This window comes from Eutrigla gurnardus (genome assembly GCF_963514095.1).
Source record: "Eutrigla gurnardus genome assembly, chromosome: 11".
NCBI lineage: Eukaryota > Metazoa > Chordata > Actinopteri > Perciformes > Triglidae > Eutrigla > Eutrigla gurnardus.
In genome coordinates, this window is record NC_139925.1 from 27789630 (window position 1) to 27810041 (window position 20412).

The 20412-nt window shown below is 42.7% G+C and overlaps 2 protein-coding genes across 3 annotated transcripts in view; both read left to right on the forward strand.

The window, feature by feature from the left end:
* The window catches only part of LOC311021205 (rap1 GTPase-GDP dissociation stimulator 1-B), a 33053-nt gene extending 22181 nt beyond the window's left edge, over positions 1-10872 (forward strand). Inside the window, exons 13-15 of one of the 2 annotated variants that reach the window (XR_014597992.1) lie at positions 1101-1229; positions 8862-10399; positions 10472-10872. Coding sequence is in view for 1 of the 2 variants with exons in the window: in XM_084021652.1 (XP_083877778.1) it covers positions 1101-1229; positions 8862-8989 (257 nt within the window). In the remaining variant the exon portion in view is untranslated. Of the gene's footprint in view, positions 1-1100; positions 1230-8861 lie in introns of both variants that reach the window. The other variant, XM_084021652.1, reaches the window with a different exon arrangement.
* A 1572-nt stretch (positions 10873-12444) lies between these two features.
* The window catches only part of galm (galactose mutarotase), a 44802-nt gene continuing 36834 nt past the window's right edge, over positions 12445-20412 (forward strand). Inside the window, exons 1-2 of the mRNA XM_084021675.1 lie at positions 12445-12536; positions 19997-20055. The gene's annotated coding sequence lies outside the window, so the exon portion shown is untranslated. The remainder of the gene's footprint in view (positions 12537-19996; positions 20056-20412) is intronic.

Below are 20412 nucleotides of genomic sequence, written 5' to 3' on the forward strand. Positions count from 1 at the left end.
TTACTTACCGCTACTTTTAAGTTGCTATGGTGATTATAAGACATGAAGAAAACTCTCTTAACACTTGCAATTGTTTTAATAATCATGATATTTGTATCTGCTCCAAGTCGGTTTCACATCACCAGAAAGAATGAGACTAAAATTGTCCTACACACAATATTTTACTAAAGAGAATGAATTCTATTAGAGTATAATCAACACCACATACATTTCAATTTCAAATAATAAACACATGTAGTCGTGGATTGCATTTGCGTTCAACATTTCCAACGAAGTCCAGCGAGATCATGGTGGACGGGTCCAGGGGACTGATGTTAGTGTCCCGATAGAACCAAGTGGTTTTGTTGTTTTTGTTTAGTTTCAATTTCATAGTAATTTTAATACAAAGCATTGTGTTTTTTTTACTAAACAGTAGTTGTTGTTGAAACCTATCTACGTAGTTTTGTAGGGTGTTTTGTTTGGCAACCACCTGTTTCAAAAAATGAGTTTCCCTGGAAACGTAATTGAGGTGTAGTTTAATCATGTCAACATGGTTTAGTAGGACACCGGGTTGCCAGGGGGAACTCTCCAGCCTCCCTGTGACCCTAAATAGGACAAGAGAGCAGCAATAATATTTGTGGTCCAACATGAGTGACATGTCTATTATCATCCAATAGGATGCTTAGAAAGGTGCCTGCCAGTTTTTCTTTTTACCTAACAACCACAATAAGAATATTATTTTACATTCCTCAAAAACAAAAAACAAACTTAAAAATATATCTCAAAGTAAAATGTAACGGAAATATCTCAAATCAAAAGTTTATTTATTAAAAAAATAAATAAACATACCATAAATATAAAAGTAAAAAAAAAAGTTTTAATATTTATTTTTGTGACTTTTAGTCTTGTAAAATTCTATTTTATTGTTGTCTGTTTTCATCTTGCTCTGAGAAGCACTTGATTGTATGAAAGGTGATACATAAAAAAGGACAGTTTAGACTTGAGGCAGAGCCTGTCAGACAACCGATACATGCAACCGACACACAGGACCGACTTCAAACATGAAATAAAACATGACGGAACATCTCCATCATCCTCTGTGTTTGTGTGTGTGACTACAGAGTCTCTGAAGGACTCGTTTTGGGAGGCGGACTTGTTGCCTATGCTGAAGAAGATGTTGGAGGACCCGGTAGGTGCAGTCGAAGTCATGTTCAACGCTTTAGGTCTCATCTGCAGCCTGGCTAATTCCAGTAAGTGTTTAAACACACATTCACAGCGTTCTCTTCCACCACATTCAACATGTTTTAGCATGTTCTTCAGCGGACATCTGCAGTGTGTGTGTGTGTGTGTGTGAGAGAGAGAGATCTAGTGACATCTAGTGGTGTTCCTGCAGATAGAATACCTCTCTGCTCTTTCCAAATGTGTGAGAGAACTACTGTGGCCTTCAGGTACCATAACAACATGAAAGGCCCTCTCTAGAGCCGGTGCTTGGTTTGTCCGTTCTGGGCTACTGTAGAACCGTTGTGGTGCAACATGGGGGACTGCATGAAGAGAACCTGCTCCAGAATCTTTTTGGCAATAATAATCCTCCCAACCCCCCACTACTACCGCCACTACCGTTGCTAACCAACTAGGCTACCATGCCACCAATGCTAGTTAGCTACTGAGATTACTTTAACACTTAGCTGTAAAGTTGACCTTGAATGATGAAGCTAACTTTGTTAGCAGCCTTACACCAGAATCCAGATGGATCCAGATCCAGTCAGGTTGCTGCTCTGCTGCTTGTGTTCATCAGATTCACCCATCCCTCCTCCACAGTCCAAATATGGTCACTGTATTGAGATGTAATGATCAACGTTACCACTAGTTGGCACCAGTTGCTTAGCTGAAGTGTATGTAACAAGGAAGTGCAGTTGCCAGTAAACTTCGATGTTGGACTACACGGTGTGAGTACGTCTCGTCAATACATGGTACCAGGAGAAATATCTCAACTGGAAAATGAACTTTATACGTCAACCAGAGGAGTTGAAGTTGACAGAAAACGTCAACGAAAACTGGAAAGTATTCAAACAGAGTTTTGAAGTATATGTGCTTGCCATCGGACTGGAAGGTGACGACAAGTCGAAGATAGCCCTGCTGCTAACAGTAGCAGGCCGCAGCGCACTGGACGTGTACAACACGTTTGTCTTCACAGACGACCAAAAAGATAAGTTCTATGTGGTCATGGCAAAATTCGAGCAGTACTTCACGCCGAGAAAGAATGAGACATATGAGAGATATGTGTTCAGAAAGAGTCCGAGCCAATAGAAAAGTATGTCACAGACCTACGGCTGAAAAGTATGTGACCAGATAGTTATCGGGGTACTGGACAATAAGGTGAGAATGCACTTATTGAAAGAGACTGATCTCACGCTTGAAAAAGCTATTAAAATATGCCAAGCTTCAGACAGCGAAAGGCGCAGATAAAGACATTCAGCAACGAGGGTGAAGCTGCGGAAGTGGACGCGGTCCAGCGCGGGAGACCAAGGACGTCGTCAAGGAAAAGAGAGCCGAGGCAACAACAGCAGCAGGAGAGGGGAAACTGCGAGAGGTGCGGGCTGAGACACGCGCCGAAACAGTGCCCAGCATTCGGGAAAGACTGCAGGAAATGCGGTGGAAAAAAATCACTTCGCCAAATGCTGTTTCACCAAGAAGAAAGTGCAGCTTGTGGAAAAGCAGAGCGACACCGAGGATGACGAGGAGATGGCGTTCTTTGTGGGTGCAATAGAGGAGGCACAGACGGCTTCAAAGGATGAGTGGATAGCTCACCTGGATGTGAATGGCACCGACATCCCGCCGAAACTGGACACGGGGGCGCAGGTGAACATACTGCCAATAACAGACTTTAAAAGACTGAAAAACAAGCCCAAGGTGAGAGACAAAAAGATAAATCTAAGAACATATGATGACACTCCTATACCCACTAAAGGGGTGTGTAGAGTTAGTCTGACTAGAAATGATCAGAAAGTGAATGCTCTATTTGTGCTTGTTGAGGGGAATAGACAGGCTATTCTGGGTTTAAAAACCTGTGAGCAGCTAGGGCTGATAAAGACAATAAATGTCATTGATGCTGACAAAATGACAGAAAACAAAGAAAAAAGTGACTACTGCAACTAAAGCCACACATGCTGACTGGGTGAAAGAATACGCAGATGTGTTTAAAGGCATAGGACGTCTGCCAGGCAAACACAAAATCAGGTTAAAGGATAATGCAGAACCAGTCATACACCCAGCACAAAAAGTGCTTAAAGGAGTCATCACCAGGAAATCGCAATTTCTCTTGTTAAAACATGCATATCTGTGTTTGACCTCAGTTGAAACTTGCCTGAAAGGCTGGAGTTTGAAAGTGGCGCCGTTTTTTCGCTTCTGCTCTTTTTCCGAACAGGAATAGCACACAAGGGTGTGCATTCCTAAAGCACGAGATTTTGATTCTGCGCCTTCGGTGACGTCACCGTGGCGGCTACTTGCATAAGCCCACCCCTCTTTCACCACCCAACCCCGCCCCGTCCGCTACCTGAAATCGCCGAAGCGCCGCCATTATGTTTTGGAGTCTGCATGCAGGCAAGCCCCCCCGGCTCTGTCCTTCCTGCGGCGAATCAACGCGCGCCTCATTACATATTATACAATGCACATCCGGACCAGTCAAAACCTCGCGCGTAATCTCGCGTGATAAAATCGCGGTACGAAAAAGGGTCAGAACAAGCTCAATGTTTGATTAAAATTTTTTTTTTTTTTTCTAATAAGTTTTACGAATTGATCCAAAGCGATCCAAGGGGGGCTGGATACGTATAAAACCAGGTTATGACTCCTTTAAGAAGAGACTCAAGGAAAAGCTAGACTCTTTGATAACTGAAGGGGTCATCAGGAAAATTGAAGAGCCCACCGAATGGGTTAACTCCCTAGTCATTGTTGAGAAACCTAATGGAGATCTGAGATTATGCATGGATCCCAAAGATTTAAATAAGGCAATCCAACGTGAACACTACAGGCTTCCAACTAAATCAGACATAACTAGTGCAATGAGTGGAGCATGCTACTTCTCTAAACTAGACGCTTCATCTGGGTTTTACCAGATTGTGCTTGATGAGGAAAGTTCTAGGTTGTGCACAATTAACACTCCTTTTGGTCGACATTGCTTCTTGAGACTTCCATTTGTAATAAGCTCCGCCCCTGAAGTATTTCATTGGACAGTACAGCAGCTCTTTGATGGAATAGAAGGGGTGGCTGTTTTTATCGATCATGTCGTAGTCCGGGGCAAAACAAAAGAGGAGCATGATGCGAGGCTGCGCATAGTTCTCGCTAAGGCGCAAAAGTCAGGACTAAAACTAAACAAAAGCAAATGCCAATTCGGGGTTAGAGAAATAACCTATCTGGGAGAGACACTTTCAGAGGCAGGGGTCCAACCGGATCCAGAAAAGGTCAGGGCGATTGCTGAAATGCCTGTACCACAGGACAAAAATGCTTTCAGCTAACACTAAAGCACTGAGAAGCTTGCTAGTGTTGGGGTAGTAGCAGGAGCAGATTTGGTTATCAACAGCTAATTATTAATGTCAATATGATTATCGATATTAATAATTATATTTAATATATTATTATGATATAATGATGAATAAACGGGGCACCACCCTGGGGATCAGGGAAAAGATAACCAAAAACTGTATAAAGTCTCAATATCTTATACTCACATGCCAATCATCGTGATCATTGGCATAGAAGTATAAAAACAATCGAACAATTAAAAAGGCGTGAAATTCGAGCACTAGCCTTCACAACCTGCTGTTATCCAGTGACATATACACAACAAGCACAAGAGACCGCTAGTTATAATATAATAAGGTTTATTAAAATCAGTAATAATGATCACAATCAATAACACTGCAATTAACAAAGCCGTATCACCTAACTACCTAACACACAAAGCTAAGCTAAACAAAGGAAGAGACACACGTGGAGTGTGTGTATGTGTGCGTATGTGTGCGTGCGTGTGTGTGCGTGCGTGCGTGCGTGCGTGCGTGTGTGTGTGTGTGGAGAGAGAGCGAGAGATGGCCGGGTACAGCCACCAGATTGAGCTATGTCCTTAGCGTCCGGAGACGGAAACAGCTGGCGTAGGATACGTGTGGGGGCGGTGTATGTGTGTGTACATGTGTGTTAGCCGGAACAAAGAGAGAGAGAATGCGCGCGTAATACAAAGGATCAGTAAGCTATCACCATCACACGGGAGCCCGTGAATGAACTGGCGTTTGTTCGGCGGGACCCCGGTCTTTTAACTGATGGTAGGTCACTTACTGAGCTTGTGAATGTGTCCGAGGTTGGACATGCACTGTTACAGAAATGAAACCCAGCGGCGTGGGTGCACAATCAGCATTCAAATACAACAACACAGAAAGCAACGGAGTCGGCGGTCCGTGATCAAAACTTAAAACACATTAACAAGAATTACAAGCATATCCTACACTATCAAACTTATGTCTCTGCCCAGACTGATAGTCTCTTACTGGTGTACTTGCGTAGGCTGTGAGTCCGTCCCGGCGATGGCGGCGTTCCTTAACGCGGTGGCGGTAGTTCTTGAGTCCTGGCGGCAGCGGGGGACGTGAGTAGGCTGAGTCCAGACGAGAGCGGGGTGTTTTTCCTTTCGTTGATCAAGCTCGAATAAAGAAAACAGTGCGTGTTTCTTCCTTCTGCAGGCAACAATATAATCGCACGCTTGGCAATTTAGTCAGCTGTCTTCAGACAGGAGCGGGGCTTCCGGCTGGTCGCTGAAATAAAGAAACCGTTTGTGTTTCCTCTTCTGCAGGTAAACAAAGAATCGCGCGTGCAGCGATCTCCTCAGGATCCGTAATCATAAAAAAAGAAAAAGGCTAGTCGCGGAAAACGGGGGAAAACAGTCTGTCGCTCGTCCAGCGAGTTTGGGAAAAGACTGTGGCCTAAGACAAAGGGAACGCTGCAGACGTTATAAGTTGGTCTCCTGTTGCAGCGGTGTGCTGCGGTGGAGGAGTCTACCTCCTGTTGCAACGTGGTGTTGCGATGGAAGAGAGAGTTCTTAAGGCGGCGCCGGTTTTTATAGCTCACGGCTGCGGGTACCTGTGGTTGTCAGCCAACAGGGCACCAGTTGTGTGACGTTGCACTTCGCACCTCGGTGAGAAGTGAAACTAAAATCGCGGTTGTAGTTTTTAATCCCCTTTGTCCCTTTGTTCTGACCGCATGTGAAGGCTTTTGTAGGCCGCATTGTGTACTCCTAATGGTGAGGTCCCAACACTAGAGAATAAAACAATGTGGCAGTGGATGCCAGAGCATGCAAAAGAATGGGAGTGGCTAAAGAATAGTCTGATCAGAGAGCCCGTCTTAACATTCTATGATCAGGACAAACCGTTAAAGGTGTCAACTGATGCATCCAAAGCTGGCCTAGGAGCTGTGCTTCTTTAAAAGCATGACACAGAGTGGTATCCTGTCGCGTACGCATCTTGCACTATGACCAGTGCAGAAAGAAATTATGCACAAATTGAGAAAGAGACATTAGGTGCTGTTTATGGCTGTGAAAAGTTCCATGAATATGTTTATCGAAGAACAGTAACACTGGAAACTGACCATAAGCCGCTAATAGCAATTTCACAGAAGCCACTGGGTGATGCACCACCACGCATTCAACGCCTAATGCTAAGACTTCAGAAATATGACGTGGACTTTGAGTTTAAGCCAGGAAAACATCTAGTGGTGGCAGATACGTTGAGTAGGGCCAGCCTGCAGAGTTTAAAGAGCACAACTGAAGAAATTGTGCAAATCCATGTAGACTCTGTCAGAGCACACATGCCAGTGTCAGATTTAAAATGGTCAGAGATAGCCAAACAAACACAAAGGGATGAAACATTGAAACATATGGAACAGATAAACCTACCAGGCCAGGTTATACTGTCTAAGCCATACCAACACTTTAAAGGAGAACTGTCAGTGTTGGATGGTGTTCTTCTAAAAGGCACCAGGATTGTTATTCTTGACTCATTAAGACAGCAAATGGTCAGATTAGTTGCACGAAGGACATCTAGGAATAGAAAAATGCAAGAGACGTGCACGAGAAGTATTGTACTGGCCGTACATGAACAGAGATATTGAGACCTACATCCAGCGCTGTGACACTTGCCAGCGCCACAGATATCAGCAGGCCAAGCCAATGAAGCCACATGACAAGCCCAGGGAACCGTGGAGAAAGGTTGGGATGGATCTTTTTCAGCTGAAAGGCAAGGACTACCTGTTAGTCATAGATTATCATTCCAACTACCCAGAATTCACGTATTTGAGTGATACGACTGCTGAGAGTGTTGTGACGCACACAAAAGCGATCTTTGCACGTCATGGGATCCCTGTGACTGTGATAAGTGACAATGGACCACAATTCTCGAGCCAATGTTTTAAAAACTTTGCAGAAATGTACGGTTTTGAACATTTGAGTCCTCACTACCCACAATCCAATGGATTAGCAGAGAAGGGAGTACAAATAGTGAAACATATTCTGAAAAAAGCTGCAGAAAATGCAGAGGATCCATACCTTGCTATCCTGAACTACAGAGCATCACCACTGGAGAATGGACTTTCGCCAGCAGAAATGCTCATGAGAAGAAAGCTCAGGACCAGGCTTCGGGCAGCCACGTACAGAAAGGAAAAGTATGTGACAACAAGTCCAAACATGAGACAGATAGGACTGTACGACAGAGCAACCAAGGCTCTGGGCCCACTCTCACAGGAGGACATTGTGAGGGTGAGATGTGATGGACAGTGGGGACCACTAGCTAAAGTGGTCAAGGAGACAACACCTAGATCATATGAAGTCATCACGGAGTATGGGACACCAATGAGGCGGAACAGAAGGCATCTGCTCAAAGTGCCTCAGAAAGAACTCATGGACAATGACACAAATGACATGCCAGTCATCTCAGACCAATCCTGTTCTAAGAAAACCAAAGACACACCAACTGATGTCACACAGGGTCAAAGACCAAAAAGACTGATTGTGAAACCAAAGAGACTGATGGAAGGGGATATAAAAAAAAAAAAAATGGAAATGATGAGAGGAAAAGTTGTTAAGTGTTAAGTTCTGAACAGTTAAAGTGCCAAAGAGGAAACTGTGTTAAGATAAAGTGGTAAATGCTAGTAAAATGTGAATTTGAATTTAAAGGAATTTATTTCTGGAACATATTTCAGTTAAGCTGTGAAAGCACGTTAACAAGAATTGATTCATTTACTGAATAAATGATTTAAGTTTAAGTGGTACAAGAATACTTGAAAAAAGGGAGATGTATTGAGATGTAATGATCAACGTTACCACTAGTTGGCACCAGTTGCTTAGCTGAAGTGAATGTAACAAGGAAGTGCAGTTGCCAGTAAACTTCGATGTTGAACTACACGGTGTGAGTACGTCTCGTCAATACAGTCACTTCCTTCTACTGGTTGCAAAGAATCCAAGATGGTGACGGCTAAAATGCTGAACTTGAGGCTTCAAACCGTAGTCCACAAACCAAGTGGTGATGTCACCATGACAACGTCCACTTCTTTTATAGAGTCTGGGTGCTGATCTGTGGTGACATGATCGTGGGGGGTAGAATCAGGATGGTATCATGGAGTCGGACCGAGGAAGGACTGCAGTGTCAGACATCTGAGCAGCTTCAGCGGTGATGCTGATGGCACTAAAGTTTTGGATCCTGTTTCTTTCTAGAGCCCAATTAGCTAATTCAATATTGGTCACCGCTCAGGACTGCATGTGTGTCTATTTATTCTGTTGTCAATCCACACAGATGATAAGAGAATACATACTGTAGGTGTAATCTCACACTTCCCTCTCTTTTCTCCTCTAGGTGTGATGAAGATGGAGCTGAACTCTGTGAACATGAAGGAAAGCCTCAGTAAACTGACAGATCACAGTAACAGTAAACTTGCCTCCCAGGCTAGCTCCATACTGGTCACTCTGGGCGACATCAGTTAAACCGGCAAGGGATCTCATCTGCTGTATGGATTTATTATTCAGCAACTCATTCTCACTCCAACTTGTCAAATACCAACGGTCAGTGTCCGCCTTTAAACTATGATGCTCTAGGTAGTCATGCATAATGTCTTTTCAAAATAAACTTCAGGAAGTTAGGTTTAAGGGTGTGTTGAGGTTGACAACATCAGTCACAATATCCTGGTCATGGTCATGGGGCGGGGGCAGGGCGGGGGCGGGGTCCGATCCCAGCTGACAGTGAGTGAAGGGTCCACTTGGGCATGTCACCATTCTAGCAGAACTGACACATAGAGACAGACAATCATACACACTCACATTCACAGTCATCAATTAACCCTGTGTGGGACTGGGAGGAGAACCTGAAGAGAACACACGCTAACACAGGCCCAAAACTCTGCACAGAGGGAACCAGAACCCAGATTTAAACCCGGCCCCTCTTGCTGAGGGGATGGTGCTAAACCTCTACATCAACAGCGCCCGCTAGCGAGTGACAAACAGCTCACATGACTAGTGATTCACGAATGAATGAATCACAACCGTAGCTATTTAATGAGTTGGGAGTGAGAACAGGTTTATTCAATGACATACTTTAATTCAAATGATCTTACTGCACCGATATGACTACATGTTGCTTCTAAAAATGTCTCCTATTATTTGGGAATACGCTCTAATTAAGGACGAGCTACACACCAGAGCTCTGATGAATAACAAAAAAAAAATCACATCAAACTATTCATACCAGAATATGAACACACAGCTTGATGGTAAAAAGTGTTTTTCCTTTTTTGAAAAAGGTGATAAATGTGACAAGAGAAATATCTCATGGCCTCCGTCAGTGGAAGGTGTTTTTCTCTGTTGTCATGGCCAACAGAGCCAACGGTGACGACTGGACCAAGAACACAGACTCAAATTGACAGTCTCGGGTTTAATGGTCATAGACAGGAAGGCAGTCAGCGATGCAAAGGGAACACAGAATTCACTGCAGGCAAACGCCACATAATACAAAAACAGGCACCAGTCATACATGGGAGGGCTACATGAGGGAAGGATGCTGAAACGCTGGCAGGGAGGTGGTGTGTGAGCAGGTGGATATATACTGGTGACTGATTGGTGATGAGGAGCGGCTGTCGTGAGTGAAGAGGCAGAAACTGAACGATGAAGGAAGCTGGAGTCCATTGTTGTCCATGGGGGTGTCCAAGATTTCAAACTCTATATGGTCACTATAGTGAGTTTGCCATTGTGTAGTGCTGTCCAGATGTTTAGCTTGTGTCAGTAATCACTCACTCATTCACTACTCCCTATCCAGAGAGTTCTATGTAGACCCTCTACATAATAGTCTTAATAGTCCTCTACATAGTCCTCCACATAGTACTCCACATAGTCCTCTATATAGTGCTCTACATAGTCCTCTACATAGTCCTCTGCATAGTCCTCTACATAGTCCTCTGAATAATCCTCTATTAGGTACTCTATATAGTCCCCTACATAATCCTCTATATAGTCATCTACATAGTCCTCTACATAGTCCTCTGAATAATCCTCTATAAAGTCCTCTATATAGTCCCCTACATAGTCCTCTATATAGTCATGTACATAGTTCTCTTTATAGTCCTCTATATAGTCCTCCATATAGTCCTCTACAGTCCTCTGTATAGTCCCCTATATAGTCCTCTACATAGCCCTCTATATAGTCCTCTACATGGTCCTCTATATAGTCCACTATATAGTCTTCTACATAGTCCTCTACAAAGTCCTCTATATAGTCCTCTACACAGTCCTCTACATAGTCCTCTATATAGTCCTCCATATAGTCCTCTACATAGTCCTCTATATAGTCCTCCATATAGTCCTTTACATAGTCCGCTATATACTCCTCTATATAGTCCATAGTCCTCTACATAGTCCTCTACATAGTCCGCTATATAGTCCTCTACATAGTTAGTAGGAAATTGTGAGTGATTGAGGATACAACCCATTAACAGAGTGAGTCAAAATAAAACACAAGAGTTAATTCATTTTACAAATAAAATCCTGGCTGAGCATGTTGACAGCAAACTGAATGTGCAGTGCTTCTGGTTTGCTTTCTGTCTACCTTGACAAATGAATGGTGTAAAACTGACTTTAAGACTGAAGTGTCTGTAACGGACTGAAACCTGGTCGAAATGACCAAAGACTTCTTCCATCACCAGAATCTTTACTTCATATCCAACTCAACCAGCATCAAAGCACTTTAAACATCACTGTCCAGTCTGCCATTCTGAATGGAGGCAAAGAGAAATATTAAAGGAGCCACAATAATGAGCAATAAGTGAGCATGGCCTTTTGGCAATAAAAATGACGCAGATTAGTGGTGAAACATCATGATCCGACTTAGAAAGTACAGGTTGGTCGACGTTAGCGACCCACTGGTTATTGTTTGACAAGAAATCAACATGACTTCAAGAACATCAAACATGGTTTACAAAGTTTTTACTTATCTCGCTGTAATTATTTTGCTCCAGTCTCCCCAATTGTCCATTTATCAAACGGCATGCCCATGCAGCTTCGCTGTAACAGCAATATCCACTGCTAAGACTCCTCAAGATTTATTTTGTAGCCAGCAGCCAACATGATGGTTTTAGATGGAGGAATCCAAGAAGCACAATATAAGGAAGTCACACGCACAACATAATATTTGAATTGCAGCCATACCTTAGTAAATATGAAGTATACTACAATTATAATACAGCAGTGCAGGAAGCATTTATAGTTGGGTAACCATAGGAAAGGGTGAGCATGTGTGTGTTCAACATGGCAATGGACATTATGCTGTATTGTTTTATCGAATCCGTAATGACATATTCTGTATAGGCTACATAACTAGATATCACTTAACATTTGTGAACAAATGTGTATATTTTCACAGAGGGCATATTTGACATTTTCTGAGATTTGTTCAAGAGAGAGCAGAATAAAGTTATAAAATGTCTTCCCCCCACTTGCTGTCTACAGGTGTTTTTCATATAAAAAAATAGCAATGTATTTCATTTGCATCGATATGCCATATATAACAGGGTGAGAGTAACAGTCAGACGAATCGCTACCGCTAACTGTACAGCCTGGATCAAGCATGCTGACACAGCTAACAGTGTTTAGCTGAGGGGAACAGCAGAGCGGCTGCTACGCCTCCACGACAATGCCGTTGCATGGGACCGGAGAAGTCGTTGACACATTTTGTTCCTGTCCCTTCATAAATAAAAGATTTGAGGCTTTTTGGGGGGTGAATTCAAATCTGTGATTCATAAGGTAAAATCCATTGTCTTTGTCACTGTAATCGATTTACATTTACAGTTATATACAGTTTAAAGTTTCTGAGTCTTCATGAGTCTACTCCCATCCAGCAGGTGGCGGTATTCACCTTCACGTTGATCCGCAGATACACACAAAGAAGAAGGAAGCCGGACGTAAACACGTCTGGTGCCGTTAGTGTTCGTGCCCACAGCCCCAAACACTCGTCTGTCTTCAGGTCAGAGACACGCCAACAGCAGCCGTGAGTCACATTAACTGACTGCAGAAACATGACTTCACTTGTATAAATAAAAAATAAAATATATGTATGTATATGTAAAAAAAAATTCACAAATTGTGAAGTTGATAACGGCTAAGCAAGCAGCTAACATACGGGTATTCCTCCCAACCTGTGGCATGTTCATGTAACTACTTCCTGTTCGGACTTTAGACAGAGGGTGCAGTCGAATAGTCAAAAAATAAGGTCCTAACTCCTATTCCATCCTTTCTATCCAATGTGCCTGTTATGTTTACTGAGAGGTGTTAATAGGCGAATTCGACTTGATGTAGCCGCCTGCAGCGATGCATGATGGCTAGAATTGTGTCCGATTTAGCACCGACTGCAAAGACGTCACAGGGTCGCGACCATATCACGTGACCCAAAACATCGCGGTAACAAGTTTTTAAGAGGCGCTTCTTGCAGCGCTTGGCAGCGCGGTCTACGGTGGCTGCAACTGTCTTGTCCACACCTCCGCTACAGCGGAATGGTTCTCATTGGTTAAAAGTTCAATGACGTGTGTTCAGGTCCGCACTCGGCGGCCACCTTGTGGTGAAATGATACTTTTTATTTTGGTCGCATTGATCTCATGGCTTGATCTAAAGTTCCGTGCATTGTGTTGTGAGTAGGCCTATTATATGTGAGGTCTGGTTAATACAAACATAGAATGATAATACAAATATACTGGGAAAAAATAATGCCTTCCACATGTTGCCTTGCGTGTGTGTGTGTGTATGTAGTATTTATGTATATATATGTGTGTGTGTAATATATATATATATATATAAAACATATCCTCTTTGGTTTGCTGCTGTGTTCTATCGCTTGAGCACTATAGTCACGTTGACTTTGTTGTCTGACTTGACAGCGTTTGGCTGCAGTCTAGAGCCCGCCCCCTCAGACACCTGCAGCTCTCGTCGGCGTGGCAAGTCAAGTCAAGTCAAGCCAAGACCATCCCGAACAAGCCTAATGGCTGCGTTTCGGATCGCATGCATTTGCGTCTATGCATGCACGAGACTTGAGAGGATCCGCCGGAACTCGTCATAAACACGTCAAGTTATCACCACGTCAAGTAGGACTGTTACCCCTTTTCCACCGAGGCATTTTGAGGGCCGGCTCGGAGCCGGTGCCCAATCGCGAACCAGTTCTCCCTGTTTCCACAGACAAAGAGCCGGCTCTCGGCCAAGAAAACTGGTTCCCGAGCGGCCCCAACTCTTTGCTGGGCTGGAACCGGGCCCGGCTTACGTTAGGGGCTGGGGGCGGGGTTAACGCTCGAGGCAACGGGGGAAAATACGCCGCTGCGGAGTGCGGAGTTTTACTAACGTTACTGTTCCCGGTAAGTTTCACTTTTAAATTGTTTCACCTCGTTGCAAACCAACGACACATTTCTGTTTAGTTTCCCAAGCTAGTGATTACGTTCGTAACAGCAGCAACTAGTGGCTTTGCTTCCTCGGGTAATGTAAGCTGACCGGCTAGCTAGCCAGCTAGCGTGATATTGCTAACAACAACGTTAGCATGCCACTTTTTCTGACTGCCGCTGTTCTCTGGTTTGTGTTTGTAGAACTGTCGGACATCGGCGATATTGAACGGAGGTCCAACCTGCAGATGACTAAACATCAAACACTCTGATCTATTCATCACACACTGTTCTACACTTTAAAAAATGTTGTGATTTTAGTATTGTGTATTTTATTGTTATTGTATTATTTGCCAAAATAAACACTTTTTCTGAAGAGACATGTCTGCTATGCTTGAAATTAGCGCTGCGGGGAAACCTCAGACGTATACAGTGACGTAATGACGTGGCTCTCTGGGCTCTCTAGCCGGTGGAAACGCAAACAGGGGCTGTATTTGAAACCGCATACTACCGTACTGCCTACTACATACTGCGTTAGTATATACTGTATACTGCGTACTGAATGTGGGATTCAGTATGCTACTTCAGCAGACCGACGCCGTTCACACCACAGTATGCAGTATGCAAGTTTCCCAGAATGCATTTCGTGGCGACCAGCAGCGGTAGTTGTAAAGGTGTGGCACACCGGAAGAACTGCCCGACTCGCGTCGGTAAATGAAGTCGGGCTACTTAATATGGCCGACTCGAACAACGACATGGGCGGTTCACACCTACGGAATTACAGCCGACGCTATACGTTCCGCGCTTGCGCGAGATATGTCTCCAAAACAACAGGCGGCGCTAATCTGTATTGTGGGCCAAAAAACACGAAAACCGGAAGTAGCCGGTCCTCTCTAGACCACCTTCTTCGATTCCACTGGTTATCTGGTATGTTTACCATCGTCACTTCCGGGCTTCACTGATTCGCTAGTCAAGCTGCTAGCCTCCACCAATCAGAATGGTAAAAGAATGACCGACTCGAATGGCGGATTACACATTTGAATCGGCTGAAATGAACGCCGACGTGGGCCGATTCGAGCGACCACACCAAGGAGACTCATGTCACGGACGCCGACTCTCTCAAAGACGCCGATTTTCGGTCCGGTGTGAACCCGCCTTAAAACAGGCACAAAGCTGTTTTATTTCCCGCTGTAGCGCTGTTATTATGTCACTTTATTAAATTTTAATATTTTTCATGCGAGAAGGTAACCGTTTAGATCCCCAATGTGCGGTTAGTTTACTCAAATTACAGCTGTTTAGTAATTTTCCTCGATGTTTTCGGAAAAGTGAAGCTCCGGAAGGAGCGGGTCGTCTCAGAGGCAGCAGCCCGTCTCAAGAGGTGTTCCGCCGGCCAACATGCGTCGTCGTCCCGGGGGAGACAGCAAGCCAGTTATCTTAACCGCTGTTTGTAGTGGACAGTATACAGTATAGCGCTGTCTCGGGAGCTCTGTACAGAAATCACCAAATATTAATAAAAAAAAAGTTTGAATTAACAGAGTACTTTTTTTAATTTCATATGTACAACAGCCTGGATTTCTGTTGTACATATATAGCTTTCGTCACAATAATCAAGTAGCCTATGCACTGTACTTATGTAAACAAATATAACTAATATAAACGCCGTACTGCTCCAGCGTTTTTTATTTTTTATTTTTTTCGTCCCAGCTCCGGCGTTTGTATTCCCCTGGAAACGCTCTCTTGCTCCGTCATTACTCGATTTATCCAGGCTCCAGCGCATCGCATTGTGGGAAACAGTAGGCAAAGTAGACTGGTCGGATGCATACTGGAAATATTCTCCGAATCAGTACGACATCCGGGAACTTTTCGCATACTGCAGATTTTGCTTTTGTTTGCATACTGCATACTACATTTTGGCCAAATCAGTACGTACTAGCAGTATAGTATGCGGTTTCGAATACAGCCAGGTTCTCGGACGTTCGCAAGTTGAACCAACTTCAATTCACAGCCCTTTTTTTTATTTTTTATTTAAACTTTATTAATAATTATACATAACAAAAACTGTCGCTCCAGGGGAAACTTCACGGACTTTGCACAAAGAATATGGCCTGCTCAGTGACACTGGCTTTCTTCGTCGCTGACGAATTCGAGCCGAGGCATTTAAACTCCCCTTGTTGACGGAGGCTGATGGTGCGTGTCCACAGGCAGCGGTGTTTCCCCGCGTCCCATTCATTGTCTATGTGAAAAGCTGTGCAATGCATTCTGGTAGCGTCGCGGCGAATGTCGAGAGACGGCGTGCGAGTTGGCCGCTCCTCATTTGCCTAAAGTTGAAGTCGAATCTACTTTATGCTAATCAGAGGCGCTGGGCTCGACTCGCCGCCTCGGGAACGCTCGCGAACGCTCGCAAAAATTTGTTGTTTAAAGGAGAGCGCCTGTCAATCATCCTCTAGTGGCAGCCCACCAAGCGTGCAATACTGGGAAGCGGCGTTGTTGCTCTCGCAAAGAATTGTGGGTCGGCGTAATCTCCTTTCCTTTCGCATAGGAATGTCTGTTGCATCCTATGCTAAAGGAGCTCTGAAAGGAAGCATTGGAGCTCCTTTCCTTTGCATTTAGAGAATCCGAACGGCTCTTATCATGGCGGCCACTTGTTTACTTCCGGGTCACTTCTTCAGTTAGGAACCTTCCTAAGCAAAATAGACTATTCGACTGCACCCCAGCATTTCTGACGTTTTTTTCCCAGAATGCCTGGTTTTGCGAGGCAAATGCATGTGCATGCATGATTCGAAACGCGCCTAATGACATGTGGTCTATGTGGTATTTCCCACGTGAGAAAATTCCTCAGCCTCCGTCAACAAGGGGAGTTCAAATGCCTTGGCTCGAATTCGTCCGCGACGAAGAAAGCCAGCCCCACTGGGTAGACCATATTCTTTGTGCAAAGTCCGTGAAGTTTCCCCTGGCTCGACAGTTTTTGTTATGTATATAATTATTAAAAAAGTGTATTAATACCCAGTCTACCCAGTGGCGCTGGCGGACGAATTCGAGTCGAGGCATTTGAACTCCCCTTGTTGACGGAGGCTGAGGAATTTTCTCACGTGGAAAATACCACGTGGTAATTCTAACCAACTAGGGCAACGTTGAGGGGAGTGTCTTATGTCCGCACTTATTTGAGACCATCTGCACAGAAAATGGAAGTCCTAAGTTTTGAAACATTAAATAATACTTTTAAAATTAAATGGCTAACAAAATTAATTAATGAAGATGATAATATTTGGAATGCTTTCCCTAAATTCATTTTTAATTCAATTGGAGGTCTCAAATTCTTGCTAAAATGTGATTATAACCCTGATAAATTACCTGTGAAGTTAGCTAATTTTCACAAGCAAGCTCTGCTTGCTTGGAAAATGTTGTACAAACACAATTTTTCACCTACAAACTATTACATTTGGAACAACAGGAGTATTCAATATAAAAATAGATCTTTGTATAACAAAAACTGGATCAATAATGGTATTTTTTTAGTTTTACAACTCATGAAAACTGATGGTCAGTCATTACTTTATGAAGAATTTATTTCTAAATTTAGTATAGAAGTTACGTCAAAAGAATATGATGTAATCTTTAATGCTATCCCCAGGAATGTGTTGCAACTTCTTTTTGGTTATACAACTGATCATTATAGGACAGCTCCTATAAACAATGTTTTTCTGGGGAATGTTGATATCACAACTCACAAATGTACAAATAAATACATCAGGAACCTTTTGATAAATGTATCTATTCCTTCTGCTATTTATTTTTTTGAAATCTCTTAATAGAGAAGTGAATTGGATTAAAATGTGGTTGATTAGTAATACATTTTGTCTGAATAACAAGATCAAGGAAGTATCTTACAAAATTATACATAAAATATATCCAGCAAAAAAAAAACACTAGAAAGATTTAAATTTGATATTGAGTATTCCTGTGATTTCTGTGGTTTGTTTGATGAATCTATAACACATTTATTTTTTCATTGTTTATATTGTCAAATGTTTTGGTTAAATGTACAAAAGTTTATTGAAAACAAAACTGGACATTCACTAGAACTACACGAAAAGGACATTTTGTTTAATTTTGTTTTACTTTGAAAATAACAAAATGGAAAATGATTTTATTTATTTTGTACAACTTGTTTTATATTTAGGTAAATTTCACATACATAAAAAGAAATGGACTAACAGCAAACCAAATTTTACACTTTTTTTTCAGGAACTTCAATTACCAAAGGCTTTAAAAAGAAACTCTATTTTGCATAAGTTTTTATTTAATTAATAGGTTTGTTTTTTCTCTTTCTCTCTCTTTGTATATTTATACCTTTATTTATTTTCTCTCTTCCCCTGGCTCGACAGTTTTTGATATGTATAATAATTATTAATAAAGTTAAAAAAATGCATGATTCGAAACGCGCCTACAGTCATGTGACATGTCGCAAAGGGAAGTTATCACCAGCATTTGTGACGTTTTTTTGCCAGAATGCCTTGTTTTGCGAGGCAAATGCATGCGCATGCATGATTCGAAACGCGCCTATTGCGACTACACCACACCTCACAGGTAAGTTGATGTATTAATATTTACGAGTAGCCTTACAGTTAATGCTATATCGTGTTAGCATTGTAGATTGAGTAGTGATGGGCAATGGGAAGCTTCGAAACAGTTCGAAGCGATGTTTCAGTATGTGTTGAAGCCTTGAAACGAATATGAAACCTGACTCTACAGTGGCATCTAGTGGCCACTTCAGTGAACTACATGTCTGGCCAAAGAAAACTCCTAATTATGTGCCACTATGAAATGAGTCGGTTTTAGGTTTCCTTAATTTAAGTAGAATACAGGTTGAATTAAAGAAACATTATTAAAAATAAATAAATGACACATTGTTATATGCAATACAATAATCAAAGATTTTTATTCAGAAATAATATTTGTTCAGCTCTTTTTGAGCTGAGTCTTTCTTTTTTTTTGGATAACACTTCCCCTGCTTTTGAAAAAATCCTTTCACGGGGTACACTTGTTGCAGGGACACTTAAAAATGTCTTAGTCAGTTGGTAGAAATTAGGGAAGACAGCACGTCGCTCTTGCCAGTATTTCAAATGATCTGCCCGTCTTGGAATAGCCGTTTCGAAACAGAGGCGTTCCTTCAATCACTGAACTACAGGCACGAAACGTTTCGATCCGGGACTTCAGAGAAGCGCCGACACACCCGTTTCGGAAGTCACATCACTTAGATTGAGTGCTTTCGTAACGTTGCATTTATTGTGGTTGTCACGTCAAACGCACCTTTCATTAACGTTGGCAGCGAAGCAGCTGAAGTTAGCCTCCCGCGCTATCATGTTAGCCTAACTTTGTCTGTAGACTTAACGGTGGGTCGCACCGTCCAGTTATGAAGCCTAAACAGGGTGAAGACAATTTTCCAATTACTCTGCCTATTCAACCCACACCGGGAAACAAGGTGTCATGTGTAAGATATTACAATAATGCACGCATGTAACCTGTGTTGGTGTCTTGTCACGCATGGGTCATATCATATGGATAATTTAAGTCGGTAAAGCATCCACTTACTAACATTAGGCTATAGATGATTGTTTTTACAGTTTAAAATGCACCGTTTTAAACATCATGTACAGATAAATCCTGCACGCTATATAGCCTATACTGTATCAATCAAACAATCCATTTGTATGGTTTATAACTTAGACTTGAGTGACATATAGAGTGTTTATTGATATTGTGCTTTTTACAACTCTTTTTCCACACAACTCATTCTAGTCCTGTCTTTTCTTTACCTTAAATCTGAGTACATTTTTTCCTACATAATGTCATAAAAGTCACAGCCTATATGGCTGGATCATCTGTCACAACAAACAGGACACAATTTATCCACTACGTAAATAATAATTTTTTGCAGCTATATTAATGTTCTGAATGTCTATACAGTCCCTCAAGGCCCATATCAGCCATCACTGTCTGGCAATATATTGGTGCATCATTACTTCAACTGTAAGTTGTCATGTCCCCACTAAAACTTTTGTTGTTGTTTTGTTTTTATCTCCTGAAGGTATATGAAACCTAGCTCACCTAAGCTCCCACCAGAGAGTCGCCAGACAGATTCATAAGGTAAGAACATGCATGCCAAGTGGATCACTATGGGTTTTTTTTTCTTTACTGACACCAGGGGGGCTCCACTTAAAGTCTCAGTCAGCAACATTTTTTTGATCATATTCACCAAAGCCGACACTATGCTCTGATAGAACAACATAAATCATCTGGTTTTAGAAAAAAGGTGCGCCTCTACGTGCATGTAGAGCCTGTTGTTTGATTTGCAAATGATCCTGTCCAATCAGCACGCAGGGCTGTGTTCGTGCACACACAGAGCCCCTCCCCCCTCGGGTCATTCCACTATCACAGGGGGAGGCGGAGGGAAGTAGCAACAAGCTTCCAATTCCTTGGTTACTAACCGAAACGAGGAGGTCC